This window comes from Ictalurus punctatus, chromosome 16 (genome assembly GCF_001660625.3).
Source record: "Ictalurus punctatus breed USDA103 chromosome 16, Coco_2.0, whole genome shotgun sequence".
Lineage (NCBI taxonomy): Eukaryota > Metazoa > Chordata > Actinopteri > Siluriformes > Ictaluridae > Ictalurus > Ictalurus punctatus.
In genome coordinates, this window is record NC_030431.2 from 21,989,079 (window position 1) to 22,016,074 (window position 26,996).

At 37.1% G+C, this 26,996-nt stretch overlaps 2 protein-coding genes across 8 annotated transcripts in view; both read left to right on the forward strand.

Moving 5' to 3' along the window:
* The first annotated feature begins 14,686 nt into the window (after positions 1-14,686).
* On the forward strand, positions 14,687-21,062 carry pbdc1 (polysaccharide biosynthesis domain containing 1). The gene is made up of 6 exons (XM_017489110.2): positions 14,687-14,781; positions 16,117-16,182; positions 16,304-16,363; positions 16,770-16,910; positions 18,338-18,449; positions 20,577-21,062. Exons 1-6 carry the CDS (start codon positions 14,752-14,754, stop codon positions 20,687-20,689), a joined length of 522 nt encoding a protein of 173 aa, XP_017344599.1. The 5' UTR covers positions 14,687-14,751; the 3' UTR covers positions 20,690-21,062.
* Positions 21,063-23,310: 2,248 nt separating this feature from the next.
* Positions 23,311-26,996, forward strand: part of LOC108276944 (adhesion G protein-coupled receptor F5) — a 67,833-nt gene continuing 64,147 nt past the window's right edge. For 6 of the 7 annotated variants that reach the window (XM_053686656.1, XM_053686658.1, XM_053686659.1 and 3 more), the window contains exons 1-2: positions 23,311-23,484; positions 25,278-25,337. In XM_053686656.1, coding sequence (XP_053542631.1) covers positions 25,298-25,337 — 40 coding nt within the window. In that variant the 5' untranslated portion in view covers positions 23,311-23,484; positions 25,278-25,297. Of the gene's footprint in view, positions 23,485-25,024; positions 25,148-25,277; positions 25,338-26,996 lie in introns of those variants that run through there. The other variant, XM_053686657.1, reaches the window with a different exon arrangement.

Sequence of the window (26,996 nt, forward strand, 5' to 3'; positions counted from 1 at the left end):
CTTACAGTTGACTATTTTCAACAGGACATAAAACCCCACATAACAATACAGCAGCTGCATGAGGATTCAGTTATTGCTAGAATATTGTTCAAAGCAGACTTCACCTCTTTCACCTGACATGCTAAATTTAGACCATTAATTCATATTCTCTTATGACAATATATCATCACACCAATACATGAGCACAACAGTATTCATTTGGCTTATTTCTAATTTAAATCTACATTGTCTTTCCTGTTCTTGTAAATTCCTTTATCTGCTCCACTGGTTAGTTCCAGCTGGTTAGTTAGCCTATATGGTTCTGCTGGGAGTCACTGAGGTGTGAAGGGCGTCCCGATGAACACCCCCACGCTGACGTTTTAACCAACTTAAAGCTGCTCTACTGACATGATTTATCACCAGCGAGGCAAACAGTGGCCGAGGGACCCATCTGCATCAGGCGCTCTTCAATCCCATTCAATTTGGGAAACGTCTTTAAACGTTTCCTGTCTGACCGTGCAGAATTCTTAATTCTTCACCTGGATGAGATGATCAGGTTCAAGTCTGAGTGCACGAAACAATCGAACATTTTATTCCTTATTACTGAGGAAACATCTAACTCTGTGACCTCCAACTAAATGTTCTGTTCACACAGAGTATGCTTGCACAGCATATGAAAATCTCTCTCTCTCTCTCTCTCTCTCTCTCTCTCTCTCTCTCTCTCTCTCTCTCTCTCTCTCACAAACATACATACACCCAAAGATCTGGCTTCCTGTTCTTGACATGTCCTGATCAACCATCCTTATCCCATACAATGCTCTTCTCCAACCTGTACGGGCATGGGAGTCTGTCTGTCTGTCTGTCTGTCTCTCTCTCACACACACATACACAGGCTGCAGATTAAATAGATTAACCTCTTTCTGTTCTGTCCAGGTCAAACTCAACCAATATCATTTCCCCTTCAACACAAAGCGCTCTGCACATGCACTAAATTCCCTAATAAACACCATGAGCTTGTTTTAAAATGATATTATGTTTAAAACCAGCTGCTGTGTAAATATGAAGTGGTGTCCCATTCCCAACATCTTTTCGTTCTACTCCCACCTGCAATCAGGAGAATTCCTGAGCGTTGGGAGAGGTAATTGCTCTGTTTCTGTCAGGAATGTCTATACTGATCATCACTGAAATAACGAGTGAGCACTTTAAAATGAATTACGTTTGTCTGGCTGTAGAAGCTGAAAGGAAAGGCTGCTTTTGAGAAAGCTGAACTGGGCGTTGATGAAAGAGAAAAAACAGCATGGTCTAAATAAAAGACGTTTTAAGTAAATAATAAGATATAATACTAAACCTAATACTAGTTTGGACTACTGTTCACAGAGTCTTTCCAAAACCAAATAAAAGTGTCCTAACGTGTAAAATAACTGCTGAACATCTCACACGGTGAGCCATCAACACTCAGAAGTTTTAAAAAGAACCCAAATATATATTTATTTAACACTACATTCAGCATTTGCTTTTTAAGTCATTTTGTTTGCTTTTGTACATGTTGTTTACATAATTATTAATATAATATAATTATTTTTTATTACATTGTAACAAGGCTAGTCATGCTACGTAGCGATACAGTAATTTGCATTTTATTTTATCCCCTCCCTTCCCCTATATTTTTCCATGTATTGCATCTCGTTTGTATCTCTTAACTCTCTTATCTCTTAATATTTTTAAACTTAAGCTTATTTTCCTCTTATGTCATATTTGATAAAAATGCTCTGATGTTTTAATACATGTTAAATACTTTATAATCTGTTCCTGTAACGATCAGTCTCATTTCAGTGAGCCATTTTTGACTTTACCACAGGGTTAGTCATGCTACTAATCTGTCTCGGCCAGGCTGAGTTGCTGAAACACAGAGCGTGATTACAGTGGAAGAACACCAGCGGAGGAGAAACGATAGAAATTAGTAAGAAAGGAAATAAATGCACAACAAACCCACGAGACTCGGCTTTCCACGCTGGCGAGGAAATCCTACACTGACAGACGTACACTTCCTCTCATCCTGCTCTTCTGCTCCACGGCCTCACACTTTTCTGTCTTTTTTCTTCAAGCTACTTCACCTCTATGTATCTCCTTCCATGTAATTATATATATATATACATATATATAATATATATATTTCTTGCTACTCTGTTTTCCACTGCTCCGGTCTATCTTTCTCCTTCTTCTTCTCTCTCTCTCTCTCTCTCTCTGACTCCACCCCTCTTCTCTCTCCACCCTAACTGTAATTCTTTATCTCAGAGCAGCATGAGAAGCCAACGCCCAATCAGGCCTTTTGGTGCCGTTTCCACAGCAACGATCCCTCTCTGCTCCATCGTGGTTAAAGTCCTCTGATGCTCTGTTCTGTAACACACACACACATACACACACAGTGCACTAACAAGAGTTGTGTTATATTTCATCACTTAAAAACACTAATCCAACATCTTCCTCAGTCATAAACTGAGTAATAAATCCTGGCACAAAACTAAAATCTACCTGTACACGCACCGCTCCCTTCATCTGTAATCAGTCAGTAACATGTTTGCCCCGGACCCACAGTGTTAATAGTTTTTTTGCCTCTCAGGGTTGGGCAGAATGAAAGCATGATATTGACAATGCACTAAAGTACAGCATGATGTGCTTTTCTGAGAAAATCACAGATATTATCTATACTTTCGTGCTGGACGGTTCCGCTCTGACTCACACAGGGCCTCCGATCTGAATAGAAGCGCAAATCTTTGGCAGGAGCATTTACACAAGAAATGTAGTGTTTATGAAAATAGTTAATTTGTTTAAAAAAACAACAGCAAAAATCATATTCTATGGATACTCCTGAGTTTGTGTACATTTACATAGATGGAGACTCACTAAAGTGAACTTTTGAAAGATTGTGAAAGATTCGATTCATATGGGTTATACTGACAAGTTTGAATCCATAATTTCTTTCACTTACGCACAAATTTCATGACAATTTGGTGATACTCGGTTGTTTCATATTAATGACAAATAAAACTAGCCATTTAATTCGGATAAACGTAATGGTGCCCTATAAAAGTAGAAAGAGATTTTGTGGGAATCATTAAATATACATCAGCTGCGTTACGAGTATTTATTAATATACACTTTATGGCCAAACGTTTGTGGACACCTGACCATCACATTCGCATGTGCATGCTGAACATCCCCTTCTGGAGCTAGTCCCCTTTTGCTGTTATAAAAGGGTATAAAAGAGTGTTAGCTCAGTGGTTAAGTTGTTGGTTTACTGCTCAGAAGGTTGTGAGATCAAACCCCAGTACTGCCAAGTGGCCACTGTTAGGCTCTTAATCCTCAACTGCTCAGATGTCTAAATGAGATAGATGTCTCTCTGGATAAGATAAGAGTGTTTGCCAAATGTCATAAATATAAAAGTTATAATAACCCTCACTCTTCTGGGAAGGCTTTTGGAGTGTGGCTGTGGGGATTTATGATCATTCAGCTTTAAGGGCATTAGTGAAGTCAGGCAATGATGTTGGGTGAGGAGGTCTGGGGTGCAGTCGGTGTTCCAGTTCATCCCAAAAGTGTTCAGTGGTGTTGATGTCAGGGTTCTGTACAGGACACTCGAGTTCTTCCACTTCAACCTTGGAAACCATGTCTTCATAGACCTGACATTTTTGCAAAGCTGGAACAGGTTTGAGTCTCTCAGATTCAGTGAAGGGAAATCTTAATGCCACAGCATACAAACACAATTAATTTGTGAGGAAACAGCTTGTGGGGGAAAACCACATATGGGTGTGATGGTCAGGTGTCTACAAACATTTGGCCATAAACAGTAGTATGCATATGAGTATGGAGAAAATTACTGAAACTTTTGTAAGTCTGGTGGGAATATTTATTTCAGCTTGGCCGATCAGAACATTGACATATTACTAAAGAATCGATAAATGAGGCATATTATTTAATAAATCCCCCCTCTCAGCATGCATCATAGATCTCAGCATGAACAGCTCTGCGTCCGTGTTTTTCTGTTTTTGTTTAGAACATCGTATGTGTTTGTTTTGATTCATGTCTCCGCCCCGTCTCATCATCGTCGTAATTATGTGCACCTGTTTAATCTGTGTAATCGTTCCTGATTAGTTTGTCCATTTCAGCCTTTCTGTTTCTCTGTCTCATTGCGAAGTCTTGTCAAGCGCATCGTGTGTTATTCGCTAGTTCGTGTCTAGACTTCCTGGTTTTGATCTCCAGTTGTGTTATTGTTTGGGGTTATGGATTACCGCGTACTTGCGTCCTGTTTCTCTTCAACTACGCACGTTAACAATATAGGGCTACTAAGGAAACCACTGATGTCGAGTCGGAGAGCATTCCCCTTCCAACATCATAGTTTAGAATCGGTTCCATTAAACTTAGACATTTGAATCGGGACACTTTATTAAACCTATGCATGTGTTTCACGTTCAACTGAACGTATTATCTGCTGATTGCTTGTAGAACTATACAGTCTCTTATCAAATGCAATCTCATTAACTAACTTAGTACACTCCTCTGTGTTATGACTTATAATCCATGAATTATAATTTAAGCCAGCAAGAAAAAAAAACTGTTTATGGATTTATATTAGTGAAGAATAGTGGAGTCTAAATAGTGGAGAAAAATAATGTATTCGTGTTTGATCCTCCTCCATGCCATTGTTAGTCTATTTTGATGTTTTTCATGGCTTTTATATAAAACAATGGCTTTGCAGAACAGTTTGTCCCTCAAGAGAAATCCTGTTTCTCAAGACAAACACACACACATACGTGCGCGCGCGCACACACACACGCGCAGCTCTGCACTCTCACTTTTCATTTCACTAAGAGGTCCTCTGCGAATCCCTTCTGAGCTTTTCTGCAACATCATGGCACATACTGGAGTAAATTTAAATGAGCTTTTAAATCATGTTGATAATCTGTAGTGCCAATTATTACAGTACTGTGTGTTGAATATCTCATTATTTGCAGTTTATATTTAATGTTGTATCTGCTGTTTAATCTGTTGTTGGATAACACACGTGATGCGCAACGTACCACGCGCATAACACCTCACACAAACAAATCGAAATTTTAATCAGCTGTATTCTGGTTGCATCACACTTCTCTCCTCATTCAGAGATTATCACACACACACACACACACACACACACACACACATAAAAAACACACACTCACTAAAAGGCATCAGTTTAAATCCTCAGGGGATGCTAGTAGGCGCCTCTTTCTCTTTAGCTCTTAATCTCTAATTTCCACTTCCTGAGCCTGGAGTCCGTTTGGGATCCATTTCCATCAGGACTGTTTATATTGATCAGCAGTGAGATGAAGGGAAGAGAGATTGAGGGTTTTAAACTTCTAAACGTCACATCTGGATTGCTATAAAACCTTACAAAAGCGGCCTGCAGTGATGGGACAGCGGTGAAAATTACAGGACGGCTAAAAGCTGCTCAGACAGTCAGCAGCGAGACTGACTAATGGATCCGTACGATCAGATTAGGCTCACTGATTACATCACTAATGCACTGCAGCTCCTTTTGAAGTACAGCGGCGAAGCGCGTGTGAATGGTGAATGTGAGGATTAGTAGAGAATGAGTGCATCTGGTCTTACGGGCTAGGTTTTACAAGACGGTGGAGACTCAGTGGTTAAGGCTCTGGGCTCAGAAGGTTGTGACGTCAAGCCCCAGGACCACCAAACTGGCACTGTGTCCTTGAGCAAAACCCTTAGCCTTCTCTTCTCCAGGGGCACCAAACAAGAAGTGACATTGAATAGGAACACATGTAGGTACAACTGTTCATTCATGCCATTATGTAATCAGCCAATCAAGTGCCTGCAGTGCAATGCATAAGCTCATGCAGATACAGATCAAGAGCTTTAATTCATGTTCACATTAAATATCAAAATGGGGAAACATGTGATCTCAGTGGCATGGTTGTTTGTGCTAGATGGGCTTTTTTTTGAGTATTTCAGAAACTGGTAAACTCTTGGGATTTTCACACACATAATCTCTTGAGTTTATAAAGAATGGTGCGAAAAACAAAAAACATCCAGTGAGCAGCAGTTCTGCAGTCAGAAACACCTTGCTGATGAAAGAGGTCAGAGGAGAATGGCTAGACTGGTTTGAGCAGACTACAAGATCAGCTACAACTGATCTTGGTAATCCAAGGACAGAAGTCTGAGGCCAGAGTGGGCACTGGTATACTGAAACTGGACAGATTAGAAATAGACCAGTTGATGTCATTAGCCCGATAAAACAACTAATTGGACATTTATTCACGGCTGATTTTTAGCCAAAGCGAGGCAGCATCCAATCCCAACATAGAACTGTTTTGTGTCAGTTCATTAGTTTATCAGTGTAGGTGTGCTAGAAAAAGAAAATCACCAATATGTGCTAGATTCTGGGCAAAAAGACCTCTGCCATCTTTTACTAACTGCATAAACAAAAGGTGAGAACATCCACATTTGCTTGGCCAGATATTCATGGCACATCTAGATTTTGACCAGAGTGAAACTATGAGGCTTTAGAAATGATAACGAATGTGGTCGCATTCCTAATATGGACCAAAAAGCATGCATATTTCAGGAGACCATGGCCAGGATTTAAAATGGATTTCTTATCGATTTTAGATGGAGGCCCAGTAAAGGATGATTATGGAAGTCTGGTCTCTGGTGCTCACTGGTAAAGCTCCAGAGATTAAAAGAAGGCAGTTGGGAAGATCTTATTTATAGCATTTATCTGGTGATCTTGGGAGAGCACAAATCTCTGGTCAGAGTTCAGAACTGAGGTTATTGGAATTGATTTTTTCAGTCCTATAACAGGATGAACACAGCTAATGAACTGATTCAAATCATGAGTTGTTAAATAGATTTGTTAACCGGGTTTAGAGCAGAATTTTAAGTACACAGGACCTCAGACAGACAAACCTGTGAAACAGGAAATCCCAGAGGAAAAGTACAAGAACACAGGGAGAACATGCAAAACTCCAACAGACAGTAACATAACTCAGGATCAAACCAGGGACCCTGGAGCTGTGAGGCATCAACCATATACACTGTACCACTGTGACTTCTTCACCGCATTCCATCCACACACAAAGGTTAATTGTACAAAGAAGCAGACGTTTGCATAAGTATTCACCCTCTGTGGAAATACTTGAAAGAACCACCTTTGACAGTCATTACAGCTGCAACTTTTCATGAACCAGAACTATACAAACAGGGGTGAATACTTATGCAATGACAAATTTATATATTATGGGGCATTTTGTGTCATGACATTTAATCCCAGTTAAATCCAATGTGAATCTCAAATTCAGTTCCAGGGCTAGGTGCTGTGGTTCTCTGATCTCAACCTAAAAAGGACAAATATACACTACCGATCAAAAGTTTAGACACACTCATTCTTTAATTATTTTTTTTTTTCCTCCCACATTTTAGAATAATAATAAAGTCATCAAAACTCTGGAGTAAAACAAATGGAACTATGGGGATTATGTTACAATAAAAAAAAATCCAAAATAAATCAAAATAATTTAGTATAGCATCTTCAAAGTAGACAGCCTTTTTGCCGAGAATTTCCAGAAATGTGTTCTTGGCGTTTTCTCAACTGATTTCTTGGGGAATTTCCCTGAGATGCTTTTTAAACAGTATTAAAGGACTTCACACCGACGCTGGACTCTTATCGCTGCTTTTACAGAATATTTTGCTCCGAGTCGTCAGTTTAAAAAAAAGATTTTTTGTAAATAAAATGTTAGTTTTCTAATGAAAGAAACGAATACGTCGGCACGATTATATTTTTGTCTACAACACCGATTTCACACATTTAATCACACACCTTCAGATCAAGTTTTTAACATCATAAGGAACATTTCACTCGAGTGTCCACAAACTTTTGACCGGTAGCGTACATAGTGTATCAATTTTTTTATATTACTTAACATTTTGCAGATTCTGCAAGGCGTATGTAAACATAACTGTAGAGTGCCCTCCACTAATATTTGCCTTTATTGTTTAACCTTTTGATCTTTTGTTTAAAAAAAATTACGAAAAATACTCTGCTCTCATGGATAGCAAACAATAGCAAACAACACAGGTTTATATAAAAAAAAAGAAGTCTTTGTTAAATATGGGTGTGCAACAGTTATTGGCACCCCTATGGATTCATATAAGCAAAATATATTTGAAGTATATTCCCATTGATATTCTACATTTTTTACTACACCTTGGTGACTAGGAACAGGAAATTGTTCAACCATGACTTCCTGTTTCACAGGGGTATTAATATGAGATAACACATAGGCCAAATTCCCTTAATCATTCATAACAATGGGTAAGAGCAATGAATATAGCTGTGATGTGCGCCAAAAGGTTGCTGAACTTCACAAAATGGAAAGTGACTAAGAAAATAGCAGAAGTATTGAAAATGCCCATTTCCACCATCAGGGAAATAATTAAGAAGTTCCAGTCAACTGGAAATGTTATGAATCAACCTGGAACAGGACATGTGTCTATATCGTCTCAACGCACTGTGAAGAGGGCACTTTGAGTGTCCAAAAAAATCTCCAAGGATCACAGCTGGAGAATCGCAGAAGTTAGTTGCGTATTAGGGTCAGAAAGTCTCCAAAACTACAATCTGAAGTCACCTACATCAACACAAGTTGTTTGGAAGGGTTTCAAGAAAAAAGCCCGTACTCTCATCCAAAAACAAACTCGAGCGTCTTCAGTTTGCAGACACTACTGGAACATTAAAAAATGGGATTGGGTTCTACGGTCAGACAAAACCAAAATAGTTTTTTGGTAATAAACACCAGAGGTGGTTTTGGAGCACACAGAGAGGTAGCCATATGGAAAAGTACCTCATGCCCACGGTTAAATATGGTGGTGGCTCTTTAATGTTTTGAGGCTGTTTTTCTGCCAGAGGACCTGGACATTTTGTTAGGATACATAGCATCATGGACTCTATCAAATATCAACAGATATTAAATGAAAATTTGACTGCCTCTGACAGAAAGTTTAAAATGGGCCGTGGTTGGATCTTCCAGCATGACAATGATGCAAAACATACATCAAAATCAACACAAAAATGGTTTACTGACCACAAAATCAAGGTCCTGCCATGGCCATCCCAGTCCCCTGACTCAAACCCCATAGAAAACCTATGGAGTGAACTGAAGAGGAGAGTCCACCAGCGTGGACCTTGAAATGTGAAGGATCTGGAGAGATTCTGTATGGAGGAACGGTCTCAGATCCCTTGCCATGTATTCTCCAACCTCATCAGGCATTATAGGAGAAGACTCAGAGCTGTTATCTTTACAAAGGGACGTAGCACAAAGCATTAACTAAAAGGGTGCCAATAAATGTATTTAACAAATATGTGTATATATATATTTTTTTTATAAACCTGAGCTTTGTTCACAAATGTTTGATATCCATGAGCACAGAGTATTTTTGTGAATTTTTTAAACAAAAGATTAAACTATCAAGACAAATTTTTCCCAGCCTTCTTTGCTCATATTTACCAAGGGTGCCAATATTAGTGAAGGCCATTACATTAGTAATTACATTACATTAGTGAAGTAAAGTACACATCAACCCAAAGATCAAGCATAACACAAAAACCATAGTATAAGAAAGTTTGCAAACAAATACATAACGAAGCCTGCATCAGCAGTTCCTTCAAGGAAACAGTAACTTCCTGTTGCTTTTTACAGGACAAACACAGCAGTGACGAGAGCGCGCACGGATACCAGCGGGCACGCGCTTCTGCAATTCATCGCTCCACATGATCATCAGACCTAAATAACATTAACCAATTAGATTCATTAATAAGCAGATTAATACGTGAGCTTAAGACTCAATCAGGAGCACGAACAGGTATCTTAAAGGGAAGGGAAATGTAAACATTATGTAAAACCAAGTCAAATTGAGGACACCCAAGCAGATATTATAACAGCCTATAATATATAGCAGTATGGAAGAGCATTTATGGTCATTAGCAAACCTATAAAAAATGTGCTGTGGAATCATTTGCTCACTATTTTTTTATCAGAAGAATTTTATCAGTAATTTTTCCACGGTTCTGAAACATGACGCTTGTCAACCTCTCTAAAGCCTATTTAGATATTATTTTTTATTTTATTGCGTTTTTTATGCATGAACAGCGCGGCACAAACCATGAGGCTTACCTCGTTTGATTTGAAAGAAGACCAAAAGAAAAAGAAAATCCTCCTTTTCTTCAAACTGCCCGAAGATGCAGCATTTTAAATGTCCGCCTGTGGATATCTCATGGCTCATATGAAGAAGAGGGAGGAGGAGGAGGAGGAGGGGACGCCAGGTAATGTTACTGAAAATAATAATAATAATATTAAAAAATACAAATAAAAACACACAGAGACCTGACTAATCGAATTTAATAGCGCATTTATCGTATATTATAAAACCGTATTATTTAAATAAACATAAATATTCCAATAACAAGCTAATATCACTAGTGGCTAACGCCTAGTAGCTAAGGTAACGGGTTCTGCCTGATGCGCGTGAGACGTAAACGCAGATATGTGATTGAATCATTCTGGTGATGCGGGACTCGATTCGACCGAATCGATTCCTTTCAAACGACTCCTAGAAACGTTGTGGAAAATGTATATCTTTGTAGTACGTGTAATGTTCAGAATCTCTTAAGAATTCAGGATACTTGGCTTAATATACTTTGACAATACAAGTGCACTATTATTCGTTATGCCCGGCTTTGAATTGAACCGAGTAGCGCTGAATCGATTCATAGGTAGAATCCAAATGGTGTGTATTGAAGGTTTTTCCAATGGATTTCTATTCAGATATACATACGGAAGCAGTCCGAATATCAAAAAGGTAATGCACGTTTTTTTTTTTTTTTTTTTTAAGCCCCGTGTATTGTTTATACTCAGTCGCAATAGACTGAATCAGTTGGAATCAACTCAGCTGAAACATATCTGTATACATTTCTTAAATCACAGGCTCACTGTCCTGTTGTAGAGTCCCTGCTTCAATCTCATCTGATTTAACTAACCCGCTAATTAACAGCCTTTCCTGAATTGACGTAGGTGTGTTAGAGCAAGGATGACACTAAAATGTGCAGGACAGGAGGTTTTCCAGGATCAGGATTGAGAACCTGTGTCTTAAATGTTAAACACATCACATGCCCTGATATTTGGTCTCTACAAATGTTCACGAAACAGAAATAAAAGTTGCCTGCCGCCTTGCAGTCTAGTACTGACACATGAGTTAATCCATCTATGTCCATAACCATAAAAAAAAAACCCCAAAATTATTGTTCCCTGTGCTGAATACAACACATACGCTGTATAGTTAATATCACTGGCCAGTCCATTAGTAGTATTAGTAATAGTGTAATCCTGGTCAGGGCTGTGTTGGATCTGGCGAACAGCCATGAGGTGGGAATTCAACTGGATGGGATGCCAGTCCACTGGAAGGCACTGTGCACACATATTCACATACTAGTGATGATTATTATTACTATTATCACCATCATCCATCTATTTTCCATACTGCTTATCCTACACTGAGTTGCGGGGGAATCTGGAGCTGATCCCAGGGAACAAAGGGCACAAGGTGGATGGGGTACCAACCCATCTCAGGGCACAATCGACACACATTCACACACCCATTTACACACTACGGACAATTTGTAAATTCCAATCAACCTTCAACGCTTGTCTTTGGACTGGGGGAGGAAACGGGAGCATCTGGAGGAAACCCAGACGCAGGATGAGGCAAACAGCAAACGTCCCAACTACACCTTTCCCCCATAATAATAATAATAATAATAATAATGATAATAATTCATAAATAAAATGAATGAACTAAAGGACAAATAAATACATCATACATTAATCAGAATTAACAGATATGTAAGTCAAAAAATAAAGAATGAATGAAGATGAGAAATCTATAAACAAATCTACAAAAAGCATGCAATAAAAACAAGCAGACGTAAACAGTAACCATGCAGTAAGAAGGACACTGTACACATCGGCACAGGAAGTCAGAGTGAAAAGATGTTATGTGATTCTGTAGTGAAGGGATACATGCCAAGCATCTTAGGAGGCTGTGTTTCTATTTTGTTCCCTTTCTTTTGTTATGAAGGTGCTTCATATTTTCAGATTTTGGACTGAAAATGATGCCTCATAAATCATCACGATGTACATTAATAAAATGATCTTAAATTGAATAGTAATGAAATGACTTTGTCTGCATAGTATGACAGTCTGGAACAAATGTATTAAATAAACCATGATGATAAAAGAGCAAATATTCAATTACTAGTTTGCCTGTCAAAACAAATAAACAATAATTCACTTTTATACACAAACTACATTTCCTACAGATGTCACTTGCAGTTTTAACTTGACTGCTGTGAAGTGGATGCTCAGGATAGAAAACACGGACAACACGGTGTACAAAATCTATCATACCTTCAAAACTGGATCAAACCAGTAAATGGAGCCATCACAGAAATCAGTAATTATCCCAGACAATAATGAGTATATATATCCAGTAGTTTTACTGAATAAAATCTGCACCCTTTACTGTTTTAAATTTATTTTAATACTTTAACTAAATGCTAGAAAAGTGGGATGATTGATATAATCCAGATGGGGTGGATGATATACTGTAACTTATTATACATTAGCTAAAGTAATGCAAGTGGAGAAATACCTGTATATCCTACCTATGCAGGATAATACCATGTTTTTAAACAGCCTTAACAATGACATGCATTCTTAAACAATTATCAAGTCTGTGACACAACAAAAACCATGGAAAACATCTGGTTAAAATAATCAAATGCAAACAACTGCAAAACGAAACACTGACCGTCTGTTTGAAACACAGTTTAAGATACAGACTAAAATCAGTAATTGTTTTCAAATAGTGCGGGCTGTGTTTTAAATCAAAGCATTCATCTTCTCTAACTGCTTTATTCTGGTCAGGGTCACGATGGATCTGGATCCTATCCTGGGAACACTGGGCATGAGGCAGGATTGTATCCTGGGGGTAGGGGATGCCAATTCATTGCAGGACAATAAACGGTTGTTTTTCGTAGTAAATAGGCTAATGTGCGGTTAGTGAATGAGATTGTGATCTATGAATCATATTTATAAAGAACATGCATCCACATGCATAGCTAATTCCTCACTGTGGACCCCTGAAACACCAAGTACATGACCTTCTGATTATATCTTATAGATAATACATACCTTTCTCACTTTGCTTCATTACAAAATCATTTCAATGTTAGATTTGTAAAACAGCTCTATTTCTCAGTGGTACGTTGTGCTTGCGGTGCACAGATGGTTAACACAGATGGACCCATCTGTATTATCAACTGCTCATCAACTGGTGGCCTGCGGTCCGGATGTGGACACAGCAAAGTATATCAGCAGACCGAACCAAGTATGAGAAAAAATACTGTAGCAGAGCCAATCACATTACAGGGGTGCTCATTCATTTTTTAAAAATGAATGAGCATGTTTTTTAAAAAAAATGTTTTTATTCTTTCATGTAGCAGATCTATTTTGTGGTTTATCCAATCACATGCATTTATGCAAATAATTTAGTTGAAGACAGCTCATCAGATCAGAGACTGGATATAAGACTAAAGACATTAAAATTTCACAGACTTTCACACACAGATAGATTTTTTTTCATTGTATTTAACCTTTCTGGTCTGATTAGTGAATTGATGACATGACGTCATGACATTAAAAAATAAGCAGACAATGAAAACGATGAATGGACAGAGCAGCATGTTTAGTTTACTTGCACAGAATTCAAAATCAGTCCATCCAGGATTTCTGTGAATTTGTGATCGCAGAAATGAATGCAAAACCAAGCAAGCTCTGCGATATTTAGAGGAGCTTGCAATTTTTCTAAATTACCACAAAATTTCTGCAGATTTGGGCCAAGTCACGCATCATGTGACATCATCACGATTCGCATTCAGCCAAAGCCCTCTTTGATTGATGTGTGTTGAACAGGAGTACAGCTGAAATGTCTCCTTCACCAACAAACATCACTTTAAAGACTGTGCGAAACAATTTTGTACAATTGAGGTTCTGTCAATTCAAGTAGATTTCTCCAAAAAAAAACTCTGCAACTACCATCGCAAATTTTGAAAAAAAAAGCTGCATCAAAATCATGCATTTTTGGCCACAACAATCACAAAAAAAAAAAAAAAACCTCAGCCAAATCCTATACGGACTGCAAAATGGATGTCATCAATTCAAAGTCAATAGTCAAAAGTGGTAATGTTAAACTCGACTACAAAACAAAACTTAACCACTCATCCATAAGAGAAGGTATTAGTGCTAAGACTACCCATAACCTTAATTTTTACCATTTGTAATTTTTCATACAAATTGTGCTGTGCGACTTTTCACAAGTGTGACGCTGGAATAAGAACGTATAAACATAATCCTTGTTAGAATTGTTAGAATTTTGTGCATTTTTGGGAAACTTAACTGGGGAAAACTCATCAAAAATAGTCTACTACTAACAAACAGCGTCTGAAAATACAGATTTTGATGAAAAGTGAAGACTTTTTGCACTCAGTGCTCGCTGCCTGCTCTGTGTAAAACCAGCTCCATCAGAGGACGGATAGAGCGACATTTTCCAGGCACCTGGCCCTTTAAGAGCCACGCGTTTTTATACATTTCCGGGTCAAAGGACATCAACATGGACACGGGAGAAGTCCTCGCGTCTCTGGTTTGAAACGATTTTTATTTTGTTTTCTTTAAGTAACAAAATAAAAAACGCAGTATAAACGGATGGCACGATTTCGAAATAAAAAAACAGATGCATGTTATTTATATTTCTATTAATAAAAATCAAGATTTTTAGAAGCCATTTAAGTGTGTTAGATAACACATGGCGGAAACGTGGTCCAGCAGCCACGGATAGATGTGATGAAACCAAAACAAAACACAAAGCAAAATTATATTATCAGTATATCATTTAATCTTTGAGCTGATTCATGTTGAAAGAGCCGTATTAACTTCTAATTATATAATGACAGAGAACACTGAAGGAGTTGTCAGTCTTCATTCTTACTGTCATATATCTTCAGCCAAAACACATGATTAAAAAACAAAACGTATATTTCAATAAACCTTAGAATGCATAAAATGAAAGCAAACTTTTATAAGTAATACCTAGTGCAAGAGGGGGAGGGGGGGATGTAGATGAAAAAAATTAATAGGACATTTTTTTCCTGAATAGAAATAATTGATTGACTAAATTCCGAACAGTTCCTGTAGTTAATGAGATGACCAGTGTATACTGTAATTAAAGGTTTTAAAGACACTGTATCCTGTAAAAGATTCAACCATGTCCAGAAACACAACAAAGATGCTTCATAAAGCGCATGTTAATGACCTTTACATGTGAAGAAAGTGATGATAAAACAATAATACACAGTACGCTCCACATGGCACACTTTTAGTGAATAATAATAATAATAATAATAATAATAATAATAAACTTTTTTAAAATTATTTATTTATTATTTTATAGCGCACCTTCTCAAAGTACTCAAAATAAGCAGTACACAGAATTTAAAAAAATAAAATAAAAAAAAAATAACAGCAATAATAATAAAAGTAGACATCAGCAGTCAAATGCAAGTTTAAAAAAGTAAGTCTTAAGTTGAGCGTTAAAAATGTCAAAGGTCTGAGCTTCCCTAAGTTCAAGAGGAAGAGAGTTCCAAAGGGAAGGAGCACAGACAGAACAAGCCCCGTCACCCATAGATTTTAAGAGGGTTAAGTTGGTAGTTGCTTGATTTCAAGGAGCGTTCAAGTATTTTTCATTAAAAACTAAACCTTATATACTACTTAATGTAATATAAAGTTGCATTTTAGTAAAAAGTGTTAATTTCTCCTATGTATGGAGACTTTTGGCACTGTGTATTGACACTTCAGTATGGAATAGGGAGTAGGATGTCATTTCAAACATCGAACAATGTCAGTATGAAAGGCTATTCAATAGATATTTGATATTGGTGGAATAATCGGCGTAATAGTTTCTCTGAATCCTTCTCCTCAGGGTGTGGAAGGAGCTGCAGCAGCGGCACATGCGCTCTCTCTCCCCGCCGAGGCCTACGGGAATGATGTCAGTCTCGTTTTCTTCTTCGTATTAAATATTAATTTCAAGTGTACACTTTATTAATGGACCAACTTTAAGTACACTGATTTTTTAAATGAATTTTTTAAAAATGTTTTCACGCACCCAGGCTCAGTTGGAGGTGATGTGGGCGATGAAGGCCTACAATCATGCAGAAGTTTACTTCAATGTAAGTGATTTAGGAGATTTTTTTTAGCCTTAGACAGAATGTGACTTTCTTGCTTGAACACACATTTGGTTATTACTGGGTGTCCTTCCTAAGAGAAGGGAAATGAGCAATGCAGTGATGAGGAAATGTGAATAATTACACTTGACGCTGCAAGGGTTTAAAGTCTCGTTCATAGGAATGTTGAGTAAATGAAAGTGGCGTTTATACATTGTTCTGCTAAAGGTTCGGTGTGATTTCCACTTTAAACAATGTGTTAGCAGTTTCCCGTCACACTGCGACTGCACTGTCTCTCAGTGTTTAATGTCCTCTTTGAAAATAGGAAGCTATAAGCAGATACTGTAAAATCCTGAAGTTGCATGCTCTAACCGCATTTCCGTGTGATGTCTTGAAATGTCGTCTTTCGCAGCTCATTTCTTCTGTGGACCCGAAATTTCTGAAACTCACAAAAACAGACGACTTGATCTATTCCAAGTTTAGGGAAGACTTTCCAGACTTTGATCTCAAGATTCTGGATCCAGAACTGCTCAAGTCAGCAGAAGCGAAAGAGGTTTGTTAGGACTTTTGCACACAATTTAAAACAAATGCACAAACACGTTCTACCCTATCACTAACATCAAATCCATAAATGTCCAAAAATATTATTGGATATCATAATGACCAAAAATTTGTACGCCTACGACTCCACATGCCATATTCAAGTCCAAAAAGATTTCACTGTTTATTTAAGGTTCGGTATTTATGCAGTAAAACTTCTCTTATGCTACATTCACACGTCCAGAGACTCGTAGAGACAAAGCGACCGGAGAGCGTTCATTTTCAGTGAGAGCCGGCGACATGAGTGACAGCGTCTAGATGTGGGCGTGTTCAGTAACGCAACAAAGTTGAGAAAAGTTTAACTTTATGCAAATTTGGTGTGCGGTAGACAGTAGACAGTAACGTACGTGATCTGTAATCCGCCATGCTAGCTGCGAGTCCGAATAGTTTTGTGGACCCAGGCAGTCCTGCGCATGTGCTGTCGCTGCAGATTGAGATGAACTCACACTGCTCCTTCATCTCGTAGGATATGATGCACATACACGCTTTTGAATTTTACCTACAAACGCTCTCCCTCCAGAATGTTTCATTTTAACGGCAAGAAAACTGGTCCGTTGTCGAAGTGGAAAGTGGAATGCTAGCTACACCACCCACTGATAAATATTACTATGGCAACCAGTAGTACAGTAGGAACGCCTCCAGCTGACTTGCAGCTTTTAAATCGCTGTATGTCTGAACGCACCTTTACACGTAGACTTTGTTTAAAAAGCTGCCCCAGATATACACATTTTACACAAGCCTTAAAATGGCAGTAGAGATGTGAGAATTCCTCTTTGCTTACATTCTTGCTCCTTGCTTATTATTGGCGATGCTTGGCGAGACGGTTCACTGGTAATGCAATTTGAGCAGCTCTGTTATGCCCATCTTTAACTGTTCTATAATTCTGGAGCTGTGGAAATGGCAGATTGTTGTGGCTTGGCATTAACACACTTTACACTTCAAAATTTGCTGTTAGACAAGAGTAATATGCTTCACGTCAGGCTGTATCACACCACCACGGTGTGTATTATTTTCACATCATGGCCATTGTGCATTATTCCTTTCTTATTTGTAGTTTTGCATCTGATTTTTTCAGCAGTTGTTGACATAGTTTACAGAAAAACCTGTTAACTAGCATATTGTATTATTGTATTTTCACAAACGATAAAAAGGATACTTTTCTTTCCCCCACAGAAAAGCAGTTGTTACTATGAATTAAATGTGCAAAGGTTTTTAAATGTAATGTTTGCTGGGGTGGCACATAAAAGAGGCGTGCCTGAGGGTGTTCGGGTGATTTTTGAAATGTTTAGTAGTTAGTGAGTTAGAGGGACCGGACGTGTCTGCTTCTGAAGAATGACTTGAAGTCCTCTTGCTTTATCAGTCACTATTTTTCTGTTGCAGAAATGGAGGCCTTTTTGTAACCACTTTGAAGGCCTGGTTGAAGACTTTAACTACGGTACGTTACTGCGTCTGGACTGCGAGAAGGACTACACAGAGGAGAACACGATATTCGGTATGTTACCATAAAACACCCTGCTTTATTATCATTCGTTTGAATGTGATGCACTCTGAAACGCATTGATTGGTTTGCACCTGAGCATAACAGCATGGCTGTTAACTGAGAAAATCATTCACTTAGATGCATAATATTGTTGACAAATGTTTTAATTACTGGTTATGTTTCAAAAAGTCATAGCAGAGTAGCAGGATGTGTCTGTTTAAGGCACAAGATGGTGCCGCTTAGCTACCATTTCTAATGTCGGCAGCCTGTTGCAACAGAAGCCAGTTTGGTGCTAAATTGGGCATCACTGTTTACGGTCAGATAAGACAAGACGAAAGAACTTGTGAAATGTTTACTTCAAATAGGTATTTATAAATGTGATATTAATAATACACCAGTAATACAGCTTGGGCATCCCTCACCAAATCACATATTTTATTGATTTTTGTAGTGAAAAGAAGTAAACACAAGCTCTGAAGCAAAGTATTTAATATTTAAAATATTACTGCAGAGTTACTTTTTATTTGATGAACTTTTATGAAAAATGTATAAAAGTTTGGACACCCTACTAAGACAATACTTAGTAACACTCCTATGGTAAATGGCAAATATCACAACTTGCAAAAACTTGTTGTAGCCAGCAGGTGTTTGGTTTCGGAGACGTTCTTGGAATATCGTACATATACAGCATGTTTAAGATCCACCCACATTTTTCAATGATGTTCAGGTTAGGCGACTGTGAGGGCCATTCCAAAAGCTTCAGCTTTTGTTTCATGAAGTCATTCATTGTGCATTTTGAGATTTGTTTTGGGATCATTGTCTTATTGTTGAATCCGGTCTCTCTACAGTTTCGGTTTCTTGACTGACTGTGTCACGTTTGCATTCAGAATTTGCTGATACTTTCTGGAATCCATTCTTCCATCTACTTGTGCAATGTTTTCTGTGCCACTGACTGCCACACAATCCCAAAGCATAATTGATCCACTCACGTACTTAACAGTTGGCAAGGTGTTCTTTTCGTCAAATGCTGTTACTTTTTTCCTCTAAACATACCTTTCATGATTGTGACCACAGCACTTTTTTTCCGAAATGCCTTTCGCTTATCTAGATCTTGTTTTGCGTACATTAGACATTCACTTTTGTGATGGAGTCGCAGCTAAGGATGTCTTCTGATGACTCTCCCATGCAGATCACGTTTGTGGAAGCACTGCTGCAGAGTAGAATGGTGCACACCACCCCTCTGTCAAGTAAATCTTCCTCCAGACCCTTAGTGTCATTTTGGGGGTTTTGCGTTGCCTTTCAGGCTAGCATATGACCAGTTCTATCTGAGAGGTATTTTTGATCTTCCAGATCTTCTACAATTCTGTATAACTGCATTTCCTGATGACATTTCAGACAGTGGAATGTGGAAGCATTTTGATATTTTTTTAAAAACCTTCCTTTGCTTTGTAGGCACAAAGTTTGTGTGTAGCTGTGGTTCAGGTGGTAGAGCGGGTTGTCCACTAATCGTAGGGTTGGTGGTTCAATGCCCGGCCTACATGCCGAAGTGTCCTTGGGCTATCACTGAACCTCAAATTGCTCTCGATGGCAAGCTAGCACCTTGAATGGCAGCTCTGCTACCTGTGTGAGTGTGTGTGGGTGTGTGTGAATGAGAACCTGTGTAAAGTGCTTTGTAAAAGAAAGAAAAAAAGCACTATATAAGTGTAGACCATTTACCAAGGTTTGAAATGGCAGAGAATTTATTATGCTCTGGAATCTCTGACAATTCCTAATGCCAGTTCTTGGCCAGAGGAACGAATACTAATGAGTCAATTAAGCCCAAATAATTTCCTAATTAAGTTCTCAAACTTTATAACTAGAAGAGTGTCCTTCAAAACTTTTGAACATGCCATAATTACTTTTTACAAAAAATAATTAAAATCTTTTTATGTTTATCAAATATAACATAGCAGACATTTATTTAAAAAAAAAAAGAGGTTGTGTTCAATCCTTTTCATCAAAACAAACAAACAAAAAAAAATCATCAACATATGTGATTTGGCTAAGGGTGCTTATGCTACTGCTGTCACTCAATAAGAAGATTGTTTTAGTGAAGAGTAATGGAATCTAATATATCTAGTTGTATTTGTGTTGTTTCAGCCACCAGAATCCAGTTCTTTGCCATTGAGATTGCGAGAAACCGAGAAGGTTACAACAATGTGGTGCACAACGCTAGTGTGAAGGCGAAACAGCAGACGAAAGAGCAGAGTTAACGCCTACAGCATCACACTTCAGTGGCCTTGTTTTAATATTTTAGGCCTTGTTTATGTTGCTAGCCTAACATTCTTACTATCCACATGATTCCCTTCACATAATGGAAAAAGTACTATTTTGAGGCACATGTGGAGAGAAACTGAAACTAAACCCCTCAGTACAAGTATTTAAAACACATTAGATGTCTGTAATTAAAACGTTTTCAGTGTGTTAATGTATTTTGTTTCTATTTTGCTTCTGTCTTTTCTTTATAATGATTAAACCCCCAAACAGGGTCTCAGTATTTCATATTTTTTGCTAGACTTTTGTTTTTTTTCCCATGAGATGCATTTACATGGTAAATGTATATTAAAGTGAGAAATGTGTCCAGTTTCTTTATAGTTTGGAGTTAGTTATATCTGCAGTCATACAGTAGCTTGCAACCTGTCGTTAAAATGGCAGGTTTTTGTGAAAAACTCAACTAAAATAAGTCATGACGGAACCCTTTTCACCTTTACTGTGAAATTTGAACGTAAATATCGATGACAAACACCCAGACATGTTTTTTTTGGGGAAAAAAAAAAAGAAAACAGAAAGCTTCCAATACTCAGCTCGTACAAGTGTGCACACCCTTTTACAACCCCAATTCCAAAGAAGTTGGGACAGTATGGAAAATGCTAAAAAAAAAAAAAAAAAAAAACACAACAAAGAGGATTGATTTGTAAATGTATTTTGACTTGTATTTAAACAACAACAAAAAAACACATAAAGACAAGGTATTTGATGTTTAACCTAATCAACTGCATAATTTTCTGAAGATTAACAGTAATTTTGAAATTGATGCATGCAACAAGTTCCAAAAAAGTTGAGATAAGTTGAAATAAGAAGGTGATATAAAATCACTAATCATAGTGTAGGGAAATTTAGCTATTTAGATTAAGTTGTTGCATTCTCAACCATTATATGTGACTAAAGTTTAGATATTTAGATCAAGTTACCTGTATTCTCCGCCATTAGACTACAGATCAGCTTGGAAAGGGAAAATTGGCTGATTTACTATTTCTGATCTATGTCTAACTATTCGTCCTGCAGACTCCGATAGATTCCTGCTCTTTAAATAAAACTGGACCTTCACTCACACCTGATTGTCATCCCCCTAATTGAAAACACCTAACTCTAATTTCACCTTCAAATTAACTTAATCCTAGAGGTTCACATACTTTTGCCACTCACTGACATGTAATATTGAATCATTTTCCTCAAGTAAATAATGAAGTATAATATTTTTGTCTAATTTGTTTAATTGGGTTCTCTTTTTCTACTGGTAGGACTTGTGTGAAATATTTATGCAGAAACAGAGAAAATTCTACACAAACTTTCAAGCACCACTGTAAATATTGGCTTAGAGGTGTGCACGCTTATTGTACTTTTTTTTCTTTTCATTTTGTGCTAAAATATTTCTTATTGTTTTTCACGTTAATGAAATTTCATGGTTCAAATTTCATTGGTTCAAATTTCATAATAAGGGTAGAAAAGTCAATTCTGACTTGATTGATCTTTTTTTACATCACAAAAACCTGGCATTTTAACAAGGTTGTGTAGACTTGTACAGTCATTGTATATTAAACTTAATTTAAACAAGATTCAAATTCTTATTATATTATGTACATTAAGCATGATCAGTAGTATTAACACAAACCAATTACATTATGGAATCTGTTGGCCAGTACCAGGGTGAGTGAAGAGTTGTAACAACTCTTGGGTAGGATTCGGAGGAGAAAAGGAGGTGGTAGATATGGAAAGTGTCATAAGTAAATAAACTGAATAATGGGAATTTATAGGGAGTTAACTAGGAATAAAGTGGAGCTTCAGATGTGGTTTGTGACCCAAACTTCATTTATTTTTATTCATTTATTTATTAATGTCATAAAAGAAATAAAAAACTGTATTGGTAGGTACTGATATGAAAAATATTATAAATGCCTAAACATGTATATTACCGTTTATTCTGACCACATGAGGAAAAAAAATGTTCTCAGATTGACAGTTTCATTTTAATGGACCTCTTGTTCGATGAATGGCCTTTTCTAAAAAGGACACAAAATAAACAAACAATCAAACAAATATAATAATGGTGATGATGATGATAATTATTATTATTATTAGTAGTAGTATTAGTAGTGGCAGTATTGGCATTATTATTATTATAATTGTTAAAACCTCTCTTGACAGTTCAAGCTCTCCTACAATCTCTCATCTCTTATTTAGTATGAAAAATAAAAGCTTATCTTGAAATCTTTACCATCTATTGTAACAAAAGGTTAAACGTCAACACATTTCTCACAGTGTGTCTGAGGAAAAGAATGTGACTTCCTGGTGTTGGCAGTTTTTCAAAAATGTTTGTCAAACTTGTTCCTTAGATGCATTACATGAAGATATACTGGTGATATCCTCGGAGTGCCCATAAAGAACGAGATTCCGTAAAGGACTACGCTGAAAAATTAACCCTACATCGTATTGTTTCTAAGAGACTGAAAATCTATGAACCCTGATGTCAACATCGCCTTATGCCATGCCTTCTATATGATTTTTAAACAGTGTGGTGGAAACAAGAGAATAAGGAAACATGTTGAATCCAAACTGGTCTGGTTAGTATTCAAAGATTATAAGATTATGCTTTAATGATAAGCCATCTGCGTGATCTGTTGCGAGAAAAAAAACCCCAAAACAAAAACGAAACAACACAAAAGCTAAGAGGATTCTGGAAGACCTGCTCATCTTTGGTGAGAAAAAACTTGGGCTGACTGGAGCCAAGGTAAGACCTAAAAACAAACAAACAAAAAATCATGATAGAGTTAACATTACGTTCTCTTGATTCTATAACTTTCAGTAGAACAAAATATGTATTAGCATTTGTCTTTAATGATAAATTAAATAATCACAGACATTTATTGCGCTTGTAGCGTATGTTAATTGTTTCCCCTCAACTGTATGAATAAAACATACAGTTGAGGGAAAACAATTGGCATCCCCGTCCGGGGTGTACCCTGCCTTGTGCCCGATGCTCCCTGGGATAGGCTCCAGGTTTCCCACGACCCTGTAGGATAAGCGGTACAGAAAATGGATTCATGTTATCTGATTTTTTAAAATGGTATATTGTGCTATTAATTCTATTTTAATTTTAAATCTATTTTTTTAAAGCTGGAACCAGGAGAGGTGAGAAATCATTAAGCTACATATGGACGCCTCTATACTCTCCTCTTACATACAACTATGATGTAGTTTGCTCATAGTAAAGCTGAAAAAAAATCTAGAAATGTATTTAAATTATATTGACTCTCAGACATGCTAGGAAGGTTGACGAATTTTAGTAAATTTACCACAAATGTAAATTTCTATTTTATAAAATGGAAATAAATTAATGCTTAATAAAGACATGTCACGGCTGCGTAGTGTTCATGAGAAATAACACCTGATAAATCTAATATCGGTCATGTCAATAATGACTGACAACTAAATTTATAAATCTATCTTAAATAATATCTGAAACGTACTGTACATGGTACTATGCATACTTTGTTTCCTTCACTGACATCAAATTGTAAAGAACTGAAATGCTTTCACTTACTGTGAATAGTCATCACGGAAAGTTTCATACTAATGACAGAACAGTAGTAACTCTTTGCACTGGTATAATTGGAATAAAATCTCGGTACATCCAGCCATTCGAATATACTTAATTTTTTTTCAGATACCACATCACACAATCCAATCAATGATTACATACACTAATCTAAATTTAATTTGTAAAGATACCATAAGAAGCAGGATTCAACCAAGTCAACCATCAATGCAAAAAACAAACAAAAAATAAATTTAAGTGAAAATATCTAGAATATATACAGATTTATATTTTTAATAATCTTATATTAACAAATATAAGATTATTCAGCCTGTTTTTAAGATGCTTTTACACATTTCAAATATTACATTTTATAGGCAGATTGTTTTTTTTTTGGGTTTTTTTTTTTTTTTTGCTACTTTCTGGAAATATATATATACACTGTACTTAAAATTAGAAAAACAAATCTGCCACTAGAAAAAGACTGTTTCAAGCTTGAAATGATTATTATGTAAATAATTATGTAAAAATGTCTAGAAATTTGTTTTATTGTAATCTAGGATGATATAGGAAACTTTAGATACTTCTGACTGGACAGTATTTACGGTCATTTCACTTGCTAAAATGTAATTAGTTTGCTGTGATAATATATTATTCTACTGGAGAAACAACAGAAACTTTTAATTGGCTGTGAAAATGTTTGGTAAAACAAAGGCAGAGCCATGGAGTAGTTCAGAAGGAATGCAGTACAGTACAGGTTCACCAGTGACATGGAATTTTCTGTTCCTTTCAAACAACATTTTAAACAAGTGATATGTTACTTTTATTGAGCCAGGAGGAAAGTTTTATTTAAATGGTAAAAACTATTATTCTTTAATTCTGTGACTCTTTAATAGATTAATTTCCTTTTTTGAAGAAAGTAGAAGTTGTTCTAATGCTTTTGGATGTCTTCGGAATGTGCTCAGTAGCTCTTGTATTTTACACAGAGACACCAAAGAGACACCAGATGAAATCCAAAATCTACCTGAGCATCATGGCTAATAAAGGTAAGTTACATATTTTTAGAAATGCAACTTTACTAATAATTTAAAATGACATTTTGCTACAAAGGAACCATTTACATTTAAATGTGTCTGTTTGTGTAGAAGGAAACATGTCAGACTTGTTTGGATTACGAGTACTTACTGGAAGCAAACGGGTTGAGCGCTAACCTTTCATTTGATCTTCTAGATGAAATACTCTTGAGATATCAAGTCTATAGTTAATCTGATCAGGTGTATTACAATAAACATAGTTTTAGTCTGAACTGTCCATCTTTGTTTCCTTAATTTACTGCCGAGTTAAAGCTTTTTTTAAGCCTTGCATACATTATCTTATACCAACCAACTATCAAGAATTAGGACAGCTATGTCACGAATCCAAGGTGGAGACGGACATAAGTGCAGAATTTCTTTAATTAATAGAACAACCAAACACAAAACAGGAACTATGAATCAGCATCAAAACACTAAGGCTAAGAATAAAACAAATATCATAAACTCAGCAACAGGCACAATGACAAACATAAGACAAAGAATACAGTGCAAAATGTGGCTATATACACACAGTGCTTGTTAACAAGAATGTGATTCAGGTGCAGGTGGTTATGCGACTGTGATGCAGTGGCTGCTGGGAACTGCAGTTCAGAGTATCTTCTCTGATTACATGACAAGCTAAATCTGAAACAGGGTAATGCTCTTCATTTACCAACACAGAGTAGAAATAGTCATAATGATAACATGAGGAAATAAAAATAAAAATAAAAGAAGTAAAAAGACAAAAGTGACTCTCCATACAAAAGCCTTGAGGAAATTTGTGCAAGAACAGTGAATACACTATATGACAAAATGTTTGTGGACACATGACCATCACATTCAGTTGTGTTTTTTGAACATCCCATTCCAGATTTAGTCTCCTTTTTGCTGTTATAATAACCTCCACCCTTCTGGGAAGGTTTTCCACTAGATTTGAGTGTGTGGCTGTGGGGATATGTGATCATTCAGCTAAGAGCATTAGTGAGATCAGGCACTGATGTCAGGTGAGGATGCATGGGGTGCACTCGGTGTTTCAGTGCATCCCAAAAGGTGTTTAGTGGGGTTGAGGTTGAATTCTTCCACTCCAACCTTGGCAAACCATGTCTTCAAGGAGCTCGCTTTGTGCACAGGCGCATTGTCATGCTGGAATATGGTCCCTTAGTTCCAGTGAGGGGAAATCTTAATGCACATCAAACAAAGACATTGTATACAATTGTGTGCTTCCAACTTTATGGCAACAGTTTGGGGAAGGACCACATATGGGTGTGATGGTCAGGTGCACCAAATTCTGGCCATATAGCGTATTTTTGGAAGAACTGTGAATGTTTTTGGAAGAACAGTCTTCATCGCTCCAGTACAGTTCAAGAGACTTGTAGAATCTCTACCAAGGCTCACTGGTGGCTGGTTCTGGTTTCTCCAGAACCTGGTGGCTCAACACCTTACTACAACACTGTATGGTGTTTTGTCTTTTAATTTATCACCAGACTGCATTTTGATGATGGTGGTGGAGAGTACTATGGTGTTTTTTAATTCAGTTTTCAACTTGTTCTTCTCAACTTTTAGAGGGCGTGGTTGGGGCGGGGGTTTCTAGGAAGATCTGTGGAATGTCTGGCAAGCAGTGAAAAATGACAA